General features: G+C 38.2%; 1 protein-coding gene across 5 annotated transcripts in view; it reads right to left on the minus strand.

Annotated features, from left to right (window-relative positions):
* The window catches only part of LOC121331528 (oncostatin-M-specific receptor subunit beta-like), a 31,909-nt gene that overhangs the window by 11,583 nt on the left and 6,439 nt on the right, over positions 1-13,887 (minus strand). For 4 of the 5 annotated variants that reach the window (XM_041396036.1, XM_041396035.1, XM_041396037.1 and 1 more), the window contains 7 exons: positions 9,894-10,051; positions 7,739-7,907; positions 5,888-6,169; positions 5,173-5,299; positions 3,798-3,955; positions 1,676-1,812; positions 301-454 (listed from right to left, as the gene is read on the minus strand). In XM_041396036.1, coding sequence (XP_041251970.1) covers positions 301-454; positions 1,676-1,812; positions 3,798-3,955; positions 5,173-5,299; positions 5,888-6,169; positions 7,739-7,907; positions 9,894-10,051 — 1,185 coding nt within the window. The remainder of the gene's footprint in view (positions 1-300; positions 455-1,675; positions 1,813-3,797; positions 3,956-5,172; positions 5,300-5,887; positions 6,170-7,738; positions 7,908-9,893; positions 10,052-13,887) is intronic. The other variant, XM_041396038.1, reaches the window with a different exon arrangement.

Below are 13,887 nucleotides of genomic sequence, written 5' to 3' on the forward strand. Positions count from 1 at the left end.
CCAGACTCCTGTTCCCACCTCTGCACCATTCCTCCAGGCCTCAAAGGGCACTGTAACTCTGTCCATCTTCCCAGTCAACTGTATTTCCCACTGGTTGCACTGCAGGAAATGTCTGAGACTAGCACATACCATGAAAATTATTTAAAAAGCCATCTTCTTGGAGTTTGCTTAGCTTGTTAATTTTATGCATGCAACAGGCCTCTGCTTTAGCCACACAATGGAAGAGTAACAACAAACAAAAAAGACAGGTGGCAAGCAACATCCTTCAAATTTTGCTTCTCAACATTGCACTGGACATACTTCCCTCCTTTGTTCTGGTGGTCAGGGGCTGGCTCCACTCACTCCACCTCCAGAAGTGCTTGGCCGCCCCGCAGTGCACCCTGGCCGTGTACTCCGTGTACGGCTGCAGCCCACGCACCGTGACGCGCCGCGAGTCCGCGACGGAGCCGTTGTGCTGCAAAACACAAAGACACGAGGCACAGCTCAGAACAGCTTCCTCAGCAAGGTGCTCTTCTCTGAGAAAATTGCTCTTCCTCTAGATGCTGCAAGAGCCAGTTAAGTGTCACTTGGGAAAGACAGTCATGGAACAGCAATCAAAAAAAGGCAAATAATGCAAAAGATCAAAAGAGTGGGAGATTCAAAAAGAGGGTTGGAAGCCCTGTGTAACCTCTGTGTAACTGTCTGAGTCACTCAGAACCCACCACATGAGTACTTTTTACATCCAGGAGGGAATTTACTGAAATCTTGGCCCCACAGAGTCTTGGGCTATTACCTCATATAAAAGTAGGATGTTTTTCCAGATCTATGCAGAGCAATCTACAGCCACCTTCTCTTTCCATGTTTTTTTCCCAGCCTTTACCTCACTCTCTCCTAAGAGAAAGAGTGAGTTCTGGTAAGAGTCAAAAAACAAGCATGCTTTTAAGCCTCTCCTCAAAACTGTTTCCTGCAAAGGCCAGCTGCAGTGGTCACTTGATCTGACAGCTACAATCTTAAGCTACAATCAAGACAGAACACAGCTTGACTGGGATCTGCACTGTGCCTTTTTAATGTGCTAGAGCCAAGCTGCCTTCTAAGAGCTACAGAGAGGTGACAGTAAATGGGCAGAGTCCACCAAGCTCACCATTTGTGGAAGAGGTGGAAAAAGATAAGGAATCCAGTCAATCTTCAAGGAGATTGAAGAGGAAGGGAAACAAAACTGTTCTGGGATTCCATCACTAGAAACCAGACTCTCTATCATCAGCTACAGTCAATACCACACAGAAAAAGCTTGCACTGATACAAAAGAAACCTTCAACACTGCTCTGGTGAGTGTGAAATAGCATGAGCAAAAGAAACAAATCAAGATATATATATATATATATATATATATATATATATATCTTCAACAAATCTCATAACCCATTCAGCAGAGCACTGAGCCACATAGTCAGACCAGTCACACCATGTACTTCTGCCAGGGTACAGGCAGTGCTTGGAGTGTGAATTAGAGCAAACAGTGGCTGCCCATATGGACTGCATAATCAGTGTAGAGCTTGGGAAGCAAACAAATCCAGAAAACAGACACATCAACACAATCACAAGACTTACAGTGTATTTGTATTGCTGGGAAATTATTTTTTAATCACATCAGAAAGATCCTCACTATGTTTTTGTTTAGGACATTCAGATTTCATACCAGTTCTACTTTGCCATCAGGTTGGACCACTTCAGTCTGACAAAAGAGTTCAATTCCATTGTTTTCATAATTCCAGTGTAATGTCATTTCTGTATCTGTGCAATCTTCCCAAACCTGGAAAGGTGCAGTGGGATACACTGCCAATGGAAAATATGAGTTAGCTCTTGCAAAGCATAAAATACATGCAATAGTATATTAAGATATTTTAGCTGAGTAGTAAAAGCAAATAAAAAATACAGATTTTTCTCCCAATCTAGAAGAAACACATATAAATTGTAAAACTTCCCTTCAGAATGTAAATTTAAGTAAATGTTACATCCCCTTGTGACTTAGAAATGTTTTAAAACATCATGGACAAAAGGAAGAGAGACATTTATTGCAGACCATTAAAATCCTCTACTTGAGAGCCTGGCAGAAGCTCCTGATGTAGCATGGTAACATTTGACGCACTTGTACACCCCAGAACTGGACCTCTTTGACAGAAATTTTGTTCCCAATTCTAACACTGACTCCTGTCAGTAGTTACACTCTCGTAAACAGTGCCAATGCTACTTATTCCAAAAGATTTCTGAGGTCCTTTACTTCTGTTTAAGAGTATTCAGCAAGTCAAGTAAATCTCAAATTCTCCCATATTATCAATATAATAGCGAGGAAAGCAATGCAATGTGAGGGCATGGCAATGCAGGTGAGGGGCATGCTTACACCCTTGGCCATTTACCCTAAAACTTCACAAATTACATGATTGAATTACACTACTCCATGAAATAAAATTTGAGGACTTTCATACTGAAAAGAGTTTGCATTTGATATAGAAGGTCCAAACTACCACATGCAGAACTGGAAGCAATGGATTTACATTTTCCTTTACTTACTGTCATCCTTTAAGTAAGGACAATTCTAATGTAAATATTTGCAGAATCAGAGAAAACATTAAGGGATTTTACAGGAATCACTACTTAAAACTCATCACACATACATAATTTCTTTAACTTGCAACTACCACTAGGACTAGAAAAAAAATTGTAATAAATTTTAATATACTTATCACATTCAATGTATTAAGTATATTAATTTTAATATACTTATCACATTGAATGTAAACTATTCTAGCCTGACTTCCCATGACAACTGAGTTTATGACATTGTGTCATCTCCCTACAATCTGTCAGTTTACTTCTCTATTTTTTGACCTGTTTCTTCCACTTCCAAACGATCAGATAATCAAATTTTAGAATTGTCATGCTTCTCTGGGACAGATCTAACACAGACGTTTAACATTAAGTTCCTTCATATGAAAAAGTGTGGCTTGCAAAACTGTCAGCAATGCCTTTGGGGAAGGAAACAGTGCCAGGGTGCAGCAGTTACACCAACAGGCTCCTAGGCTATTGTCCTGTCAGCTTCCAAGTTGCACAAAGCTCATGATGCCGCCTGCTTCTTCAAACAGGTAAGGCAGCCATAGGACCTGGGGAACACTGAAGAGGACTCAAGGAGAACTAAAAATACTGCTGGAGACTGAAGAAACACCCAGTTATTTTGAGGCAAGGGTAGGAAGGAGCTATGGGTTCCAGGGCACACTGAGATAAAGGACACAACTACCAGGGAAAAAGGAACCACAACCATTAGATACTTCTCAGAGAATAACCTGAACTACTCTTCCTCCCTTACAGTAGCACAGTTGTGTTTACTATCCCAAATTAGGAACAAGAGCAGATCAGCACCATCACTTCTTTCCCAGCAATAGCTCTTACACGTCATATCATACCAATTCCCAAGTAACCTACACATATATTTTGCTTAAACTCCCCATTTTACATCCTTGCACCATTTTGCTTTCTCTTCCATTAACCAGCTTCAGCAAAGCAGCAGATTTCAAAGCATTAAGTGATCATTCCAAAAACCAAATCTGACCTTTGAAGTAAAGCTGTTTTCTGCAGCTAGTACAACTTTCCAAAGGTGAAAATGAAGAGAGAGCAGGTAACTAATAGCACAGGGACAGATAAGTAATTAAACTGTGAAGATAAAAATCAAGGACTCTCACACTTTAAACCGGGACACAGAAGTATCAAGCTCAGAAGGAGCAAGAGAAAGCCCTAAACAAAGTCATAGGAAAAAAACCCCTTACTTCTGTGATTCACATCAAAAACATCTGTGGCAGTTTTCTTTCCCAGCGGGTTTTCCACAGTCACTGTGACATTCCAGATCCACTGCTGGCCTATATCCCAAGTGCATGAGCACTGCTTAGAACAACTTGCTTCACACAGAGCTGTTTTCTGGGATGACCTATCAAAGAAAGTGAGAGGTAGGAGGCAGGGCAAAGAGAAAGATATTGTCCATAATATACAATCAGCATAGATCTTGGAAGCTTCTGATGTCCAACCAGAATACAGCATTATAAAAAATAAGGCTAAGGGGCCTTATATAAGAAACCACCCACTTCTTTCCCTTAGCTTGATGAATACAAATACTCTTAAAATAAAATTTCCTTTGAAATCCAGGCTTGTCTTTTTAAGATACAGCTACATTGCTTTTAGAAATTTCCTTATGGATAGTCCAAATCAGAGACTTATTTGCAAAGACTTAAATAATTTACACGTTTACCACCAAGCTTTTAAATGAAATTGTAATTTCAGCTGCATCTTGAAGTGCATCTTCTAACCTTCCATTTTTAAATCAGCATCGAAGTATCTTAATGGAAGTGAGTAATGCGAGAACAGGAAAGTATGCACAATGATGTCCTGTTTTCTGCTGAGATCTTCTGATGGAAGTTTGTTGTGATTATGAGTCCTGTCCTGTTCTATGAGTTTCCCTTTGTCTGCAGGCCTTGCTGGAAAGCCCTGCTCCTCATGTAAGGGCCGAGTCTGATATACCACAGCTGTGTAGCCTTGACTCAGACTGCTAAGAGCTTTGAGAAAGTCTTCAGATTTTTTTTTTAAATAAACAAGCCAGCTGAAACTACAGAAATTATAGACACAAGAAGGACATTTGAAATAGGACTGTCAGTGGCTCAAGGACTCAAGAAGGATAATATCAACATGTAAAGCTCTAAAATCCTAAAAGAAAATAACTAGGGAGGTTAAGCAGGCACAGTGCTAAGTTTGAGCCACATTAGTACCAATGGATCATGAGCACACTAATACTCAGCCTACCACCTGATCAGATCCTAGTTATCTGTTTGTTGTATGTGCCGATAATTATGTTATACTTTTAAGTTACCTACATCCTGATTTCAGGGTGTCTTCATACATACTGGACAATATCCAAACACATTAACTCAAAAGAATAAGCTTTATCAGGCAGAACTTAATCTAAAGGACTACGAACTTTTTTATAGTTAGTCTGATTCAGAGCAGTTCTGCACTGCTCAAGCTTTGTTAAATAAGTGATCAGTGAGGCAGAAAAAGGCAAGGACCTAATTACACAGACAAATCCACAGATTATAAGGGAAAGAAGGAAAGAATGTGACTGGTACAGTGCAGATCAGAGTTAATACAACTTACGTTTTAGACAAGGTGTATAGTGGTGAATTTATTCCATAGAGATAGGTCTCTTCTTCTCTCCAACTACATGTTACTCTTTTCATGTCTTGAGTTTGGCAGGAAAAATCTTTAGGTGCATCAGGTGGTTCTTGTCAGATGAAATAACAAAAAAAACCAATATCATGGCAGTCAAGGCAAAACTCATCAACATTTTTAATACATTAACAAGTTAGAAATACTGGTTAAATATGAAGTCTGGTTTACTGTAGGTGTTATTACTGAAATTACACTTATTCAATGGCCACTCTGCAGAGATAGTCAGGAAAACACCAAGAGTCAATAGCAATCAAACACTTTTATACTCCGTTATCTTTCTTTAATACTCATTCATTCATTTATTCAAACTGTATTCTTTTCTATCTTTAAAAATTACTACTGGCTTTGAAAAGGAGACTGTGCTGAGTTTTTACCACACACACACAGACAGTGAAGCTGAATTCCTAAATAGGTGGGTATATTTATGAATCAACCACCTGTCATAGGGTTAATTAATTTAATGCTATTCTTTCCTGCTTCCTCTATATAAATTTACAGATCTCAAGTCAGATGGAGTTCAGCCAGACATGACAAGAGCATGACAACTTACAGCAAGGTTTTTTCCCCATCAATTTTTAATACAGTCATTCTTGAGTTAATAAAAAGAGGAAAATAAAACTGTAACAATGTATTCACTTACTACCCACAAAGAAAGCTGCTTCATGTGACCGGTTATCCTCATCATAACAGTAGACATGAATGTTAGACCCTTTGTCATGCGACAGATTATTCACAGGGAGAAATCTGACTTGACTGTTTGTGTGGTTGACTGAGTTGTTAACATAAACAGTTGGGTACACGGTGAATTCCTTAATGGTTTGACCTTTCCCTCCTATGCAGCAAAGAGTGATATTAGAGCCTTCTGCTAAAATTTTTTCTTTTGGAAATATTTGTGGTCCATTTCTATTTGAAGTGTCCAAGCCTGCAAATTAAAAAAACAAAAAAAAAAAAATCAAAATCTGCTAAGGGCATCAGCCTTTGGGCAGAACACAAAACTAAGCATTTACTAATTGCTAATGTTATATTATTAAATTGCTAGTGATATATTATCCATTCATAGACTTTTATTTAGTATTTTTCTTAATACAGAGATGAATTTTACATGTAATAATACCTTTCTCTTAAACTCATAAACATGTCATGTAGTCCAATAAACTACCTAAGAGACTAAATCTGTTTTACTGCCTTTCACTTAGAGGAAAACAAAAGTGTTCTGTCAAGAATTCTCTTTACAAAGGAACACCACCTCCTGCTCCTATGCACAGGCTGTTGCTTATATCCAAACCACCTGCTCTTGAAGATTTGTAGCAGGGGGCTACAAAAACATCATGGTCTGATGCTCATGCAGAGCTCAGCTAACATGAGTCAACGTATTGACTGAAATCAGACCAACGGGATAATCAACTTGGAATGAGACTCCCATAGCTTTCTATGTTGGACTGCTTGTTGGATGGAAAAGTTAGTGGAATTTAAGTGACTCACAGCTTTTTACACATATTGCACAGGTAAAATCTACTCCTAAGAATCTGATCCAAAAACCTGATGACATCTAGAGTTACTATCTTTCAGAGAGTTCTAAATCAGCTCTAAAACAGGCAATGTGAGATCAGTTTGTGACCAAGAAATAGTATTTTTGAGCTGCATCCACTTGAAACTGAAAAAATAAAATCTCCAAGATTGAGAAGGTTGTGGAATAAAAAAGATTCTTGCATCTTACTGCCCATTATATAACAAGAGGGAGATGAATACCACAATCCAAGTATGAACACCTGTAATGCCTCTTCTGTTGCGAGACATGATGTCTCCAATATCTAAAAGCTCTTGCTACTCCAAATGAGTGTTTCATTATAAAATCACTACAGTGATGTTTTCTAAAGTGGTTACATATTTTGTTTAAACAAGATTGTCTGGAAGCCAAACTGTTCTAGTAAGACATAGTAATCAAAAAAAAAAAAAGATAAATTTTCTGATGTCATTAACTACATTATTGGTTCACTTCCTGTTTATCCTCATATAATTCACAAGACATTCCTTCCAAATGAAGGAAAGCTTCCAAGGAGCTGACTTGCTCCTTTCTCTCTGCTTCTGTAATATCAATTCAAGTTATGAGTCCCAGACAAAAGCCACACATTCATCAGATCATGATGCCAGCTAGCTCTGTGCTCTGTGCTTCCCCTTCTTTCCCTGAGTCTGGGCCAGGGATATGCCTATCTAAGATCCCCCATCACTTCATGTACTACATGTGTGAGTAAAAAAAATGCTCTAAAACTTTTGGTCCACTAGCTTAGGAAGATAGTCTGCAAATTACAGCAACGCCTGAAGCACTTCTATTATTGCTGGCAAAATATAAGGAACTGGTTAGTGCTTAGAGCAAATGGATTCTTGATGTGATGTCATCTCTTCTGAACTGTCCTACGTGGTTACATTCACTGGTGAATTATAAACTAGGTTTACACTTTAGAAAAAAAAAAACAATATTACAAAGTCTTACTTTGCTTACCCGGGAGAGTCTCCCACAAACTCCACTGACTCCAGATTTTTGATGTTTCTGCCTTGCTCCTGATTCTCACATCATGTGACATACACTCCAAAGGTATGTCTGAATCCCATGCCCAATGAAGAGGCTTTCCCAATTTATCAAGTGTGACATTTTGAAACCCCTACAAACAAAAGCAGTAAGGAAAAGTTCTGAAAACACAGCAACATAAAGATCTGGAAATACAATCAAAAGCAGTGGGAAAGCTCAAAGGAGAAAAATGCTTTTAAAAATTAATTTCTGAAACTCTGCTAGCTACATGTGATCTCACACTAAGTAACTAGTCAGCTAATTAACTGCTTACAGATCTGTACTAGCAGTGGCAGAGTGACTGATGTGATGTGTATTTGGGAGTGAGACCCTGTTTCTCATGACATGGATTTGCTCTCAGACTCTCTGTAGGTTATTTGTGTCTGCTATTACATCAGCTGCTGCCTAAAAATGCATCCTAATGCTCTGGATTACATATTCCTGTGGTGGAGCCACCATCCCTAGAGTGATTTTAAAAAAGTGCAGATTCAGCATTTAGAGATGTGGCTTAGTGTGGACTTGGTAGAGCTGGGTTAACAGCTGGACTCAGTGACGTCATAGAGTTTTTCCAACCTATGAGATTCTATCATTCTACATGTTTTAGTACTTCTTATAGCAATCATTACAGATTCTCAACATATAGACCTGTGCTGCTTGTATGATTTGTGCCAAAGCCCTGACTCACACTGAGCAGTAGAGAACTTCTCTCCAGTACTGCTTTTCAATACCTGCACTTTCATATTACCACTGCTCTGAGAAAAACTCTGCCATCAGTTCAAAATTTAATTTCTCCGTTATAGCCATGAGGAATGTGGCCATGGCTCTAGAAGTTATATAGGTTGTCCACGCTTTGATATGAGGAGACTCACAGAGCTTCTTTATTGGTACACATACTTCAGAAAAACAAAGAAGCAAATAAATTCCTGTATGGTAGTGACATCCAAAGTAACTTGTCATGTTTATTACGAATGACAGAACAGACTACTGTTGTGTTGCACTAAATAGGTTATATAGTTATTCTTTTGCACTAGGTGATTGGAATTTTGCACTGAATAGTTTTCATATCGCACTAAGTGGTTGTTATGTATCACATGGTTTGTTCCATTCTCCCTTCTCCCCCAAAACCCCAGTGGTGGTGGTCTTGCCCTGGGTTACTCCCTCCCCTTGCCCCTTCCATCAGATGTATACCATTGGCTGTGGCCCCTCTCCTCTGCCCTCCCCTCCCCAGGTTTAAAATTTCCCATCATGAGAGACTCTTCCTCTTTTTCTCCTGGATGGATCCTTCACAGACCTGCCTCCTGAACTCCCTCTTTCCCAGGAGGTGTTCCACAATAAAGTTGTGGGACAACCATCCCGAGAAGAAGAGCACCTCCCATCTTTTGCTTTTGTCCTTGTCAGATTGAAGCTGGGGGTCAGAGCTAGCCAAACAGGACTCCAAAAGCTCTCAAATTGACAGACTAAATCCCTGGATCGGAAACACTTTTACATCCTTCCAACAAGTTAATATAAATTTGTTGAAACACACTTCAAAAAACCAAAACTTAATTATTTGTAGCTATATGGCCCCAGTTACTAACATCAGGGTTTGATCTACACATTGAGCTAAAAATCCTATCCAGCATATCAAAGTGGTAAAAATCTTCAGAACTGCATAGAGCTCATTTGCAGTGAAAATGTGGTTCTTCAAACTCAGAGACAAAACACCACCAACTAGGGTGATCAAAGTAAGCTGTGATTTATAACAATGCTTATTTTATTTTATTGATCCTTGATTTCAGAAAAATAAGCCCTTTTCTGTTTTATGTACTTTCTGACATATAGCAACTCTAAACAAGCTAGTGCAGCTTTTCACTTTAACTAAGTTCTAAATTTTCTTTGGAGACTGCTCCCATATAGAAGTCACAAAAAGAAAAACACGCAGAACAGGCCTAAGCCTATAATTTGGGTGATATCCTCTTCAGAAAATGTTCCTGGTTTAGATGCTAAGGATAACTACCAGGACAGGAACTTTGCAAAGAGACATCACTACATCTTCCATCATTGTAAATGACTAGTACACTTCTTTTCTAAGTACACTTACTGTCCTCACAGTAGTATTGATTCGACGGACTTGTATCTCAAAAGATATTGCCAGCTCAGCATCATGCGCTGATTTGGCAACATCCCATTCCACCAGCAGCTGCTGAAGATCCAAATCCTTGGAAACATTAAGGTACATTACTGGAAACACATCAGATTCTAGGAGCAGAAAAAAAGGGCACAAAAATATTACTGTCTAGCTAAGTTACAAAGTAGACCTGAAAAAACAGTGGTTAGAGATAAGATACGTTCCACACCAGGTGGTTCTGAAGGAAAAAACAAAACTGATCAGGACCTATGCTGATGATGACAAAAGGAAAGATAATTCTTCTTAAGGAATCAGCAGGCTAAAATGAGATTTCTGAATCTCATATAGCTTCTCACCATGATATTTAGTATGCTCTCAATTTCCTAGCTGTTTTATGATAATACAGATCCATCCCATTGTAATCTTATGAAGAGGAACAATATAATGTATTAAGAAGGACTAAATCCCAAAAAATCCCAAACCCCGGCAAGCCTTCATATCATTAGAACAGAAACTCTGGGCTCAGTTTTGATCTCTGACTGAATACAGACTAAAGGAGTTCATGCAAAACCATTATTTGAACAGAATAGGATAAGGGCTTCCCTCCAGTAGCTAGCTTAGATCATAGTCTAGTATTAAGTGCATTCCTAGTTGCTCTACACAGAGCTTAAGTCATGGTCATGGATTCTTCTACTGGAATTAGACACTTAGTTCTAATGGCACTTGCATATTTCTCTTGGTCTGGATTTAATTCCAGACCATGACATGATAAAACAAAGTTTAAAAGTCAGACTGAAGTCCCTTTTGGGTGGGAAATAAAAGGCTCTGCAAGATTGTTCTGTGGAAAACTACAAATAACCCTGTAAGTGCTTCCTCTTTTTACATGATTCCTTTGTGACTCCGCCCTAAAAACCCTAACTGTTGGAAGAGATTAAATATAGCACTCACTGATTTGTCATTTCTCTACTTCCTGAAAACTAAACAAACATAAACCCTGTAAATTTGATCTGGTTGTAAATGAAGCCAGGGAGCTGAAATGACTGAATAACTAGGCTTCTTCTGGCACAGGTGCTTTCCAAGGTGCTTCTGCTTGTTACAAAAGGACAAGGTCAGAATGTTTCTCCTAACCAAGACACAGAAAAAAGAGACACAAAATAGCTACACCTTTTAATAAAATAGAACTCATTCTCGGCATTCCTGCTACATTACAGCCAGAATTACAGTCATCAGGGACACAATGGATTGAGTGACCTCAGCAGCCCCCTCTCACAAAACTGCCATCTCCACTCCTGTCTCCCAGAGACACTTTGCCCACTAACTACCTGAAACTGTATCACTAGCAGAAACACAAGCATTCAGGAGACTTAGACTGAGAATCTACATTTTGATAGATGCTTCTGGTAGCCATCATGCATCCAAATCATTCTGCAGTTTCTCCTGGAGTATCTGCATTACCCTAATCTCTGTACAGCAGTTTTCTGACACAGGGATTTTTACATTACAAGAAGGGAATGAAAGGCTCAAGAGAAGCAGCAGTTATAACAATCTCTGGTCAAACAAAGGAAGCAAATAAAACTTTATAAGCATATTTCTTTATTATGAGAATACAGACACTGACAAAACTTTGTTGTTTATATAAGCCCAGACTATAATTAAAGAACAAATGGAGGAAAGAAAGTACAAAGTTACTAAAAACTGCTGAAAGAAAGAGTTCTCTTTTACGAAATCATCCAAAAACTCTGTTGGGATATTTTTAATCTATTCCATTTTCAAGTGTACTAAAAGGCAGAGCAAAATGAAAACCATATGCTTTCCATCTACAGAAACCTACTGGTATGGGCATCTTCAGATAAGCTTGGAGAAGAAATCAAGTTTAACTGATGAAACACACGGTCTTAGAACCAGGACTGTGGTATCTTCAAGTGTTTTGGAGAAAGAAATATATGCAACACACCTTCTCTAAAGTCTCATTGCAGTCTTAATATATAATTACCAGGAAATGATTAACACATAAATTTATGTGAAAGCAGAATTGACAGCCTTAGTGTCTCTGCAAGGTAAGTGCAAAATGTTTCATTTTATTTCATGCAGAAATAAAATTTCCTTTTTGGCTATGGTAATGACATGGTCCATAAAAAGTATATCTGCTTCTTCATAGCTGCCTTTGCCTATCAGTTTTATACAGCCATAAGGAAACCCAGGACATGGGTTTACTGTCTGAAAATGAATAAACAAGGTGGAAGGCTTGGGGGTAAATTTCACCGAATGATGACAGAGCATCAATTTTATGTTTTACTGGAAAAAATAAATATTATTAGCTTCACTACCAACAACTGACTAGGCAAGGAGCCAGAACAACAGTGATTCATAAACTTAACTGTGGAAGTGGAGTATCACTTTATTTTGGGAAGATAGGACAAAACACACTTAATTTTCCCACATTCTCCAGACTTTTATCATCAAAACAAGATAAATACTTGGGATTTAAACAAGTTAAAATCCCATTTATGTTAAAGAATTGACTAATGTTGTTTGTCTCCAGTATTCTAGTCAACCTTACTTGTATGTTCATCATCTGTTTACCTGAAGCACTGTGTACCAAATCTCTTGGGGGATCTCATTTCCCATACACAAGCTGATCTAGAACTCTGGGCCTTGCTGTCTGCTGTTTTTCTGTCTGCACTGCTGAAGCAACAGAGGAAGAAAGGAACTGGGGGAAGGAAAGGGTCCTGCTAGTCTCTCAACGAAATTCAATGGCACAAAGTAGGAGTACAGGGAAAGAAAATAAATACACCTGAAAGAAAAGCCAGCCAGCTGGCAAAAACCCTTTTCTTTTTCAGGGTACACCATTAAAATAAACTTCTGCATATCTTCTGAATTTCCCTATCCTCTTTCTAGCAAATTCTAATTGCAATTGTCACTAGTATACCTACTGCATTGATGATGAGCCTGCATCTCCTCTCTGCATCCGTTTCTTTTTGTCCAAATGAAAATATCATCCGTTGTTTTGCCATAAAGAATACTTCCACCTGCCACACTTAATTAGCTTGATAAAAGAACTGCTAAGGTCTTATTAGTTTCTGTTTTTTCTCCATCTGTACAACTGTCCCTACATTACCTCTCTTCAGCTAGATGACATATCACTTCACACCCCACACTATTTTGTTTTCTTCAGAATCTGGCATAAGACAGTCTAGATCATCAGTTGGAGCTTATACACAGTACAGTACTAAAAAATGGAAGAAACAATATAGTTAAGGATATATCCAAAATATTGATGACCACCAACTTACAATGTAGGTATTAAAAGAATTTTGCAGCATAGTTTTAACATGTGGAAGTATTTGCAGCATTCAGTTACAATATTCTCTCCTAGCAAAATTAAGTGATCAAGGCATCTTAAGACTTGTTTTAACTTGCAAGCTAACTCAAGACTATACAAATAGTTATGATTAACAACAGACACTAATTTTATTCCTGAAAAATTGCATGTGAAAACAAGTGACCAAGTTACTGCAATGAAGTAAATGTTTGGACTTGCCTGCATTACAAAGTTGTGCCATTCTAGGAGCCCTAGTAATAAGTCTCAAAACTGAGACTTGCGTGAGTGGTGTGTGAACACATGAATTTCAAGGTTGAAGAGAGACAAAATGTCTCAAAGACATATATTACCCCTTCAGTATGATAATAAATATATTTTAAAAACCCCAAACATCTCTCTTCCTTCTTCATCAACTTTAAAAAAAGGTAATAAAATTTCCATAATGCAGACTAGAACCTGGTAAGGTCTGCCTTCTTAGTGGTGGTCACAGAAAGATCAATTAAGAATTTTCTTTTTTCTTTTAACCAAGACATACCCAAATGCTATTTGCTAATGCTAGCAGCAAGTACACAAGAAGTGTTTTTTACCTTAAAATACACAGCCTTTTGAAAAGTTATCATTATATTCAATTATTTTCCCTTCAAA

The sequence above is a fragment of the Onychostruthus taczanowskii genome, unplaced genomic scaffold (assembly GCF_017590055.1).
Source record: "Onychostruthus taczanowskii isolate IOZ18803 unplaced genomic scaffold, ASM1759005v1 scaffold123, whole genome shotgun sequence".
Lineage (NCBI taxonomy): Eukaryota > Metazoa > Chordata > Aves > Passeriformes > Passeridae > Onychostruthus > Onychostruthus taczanowskii.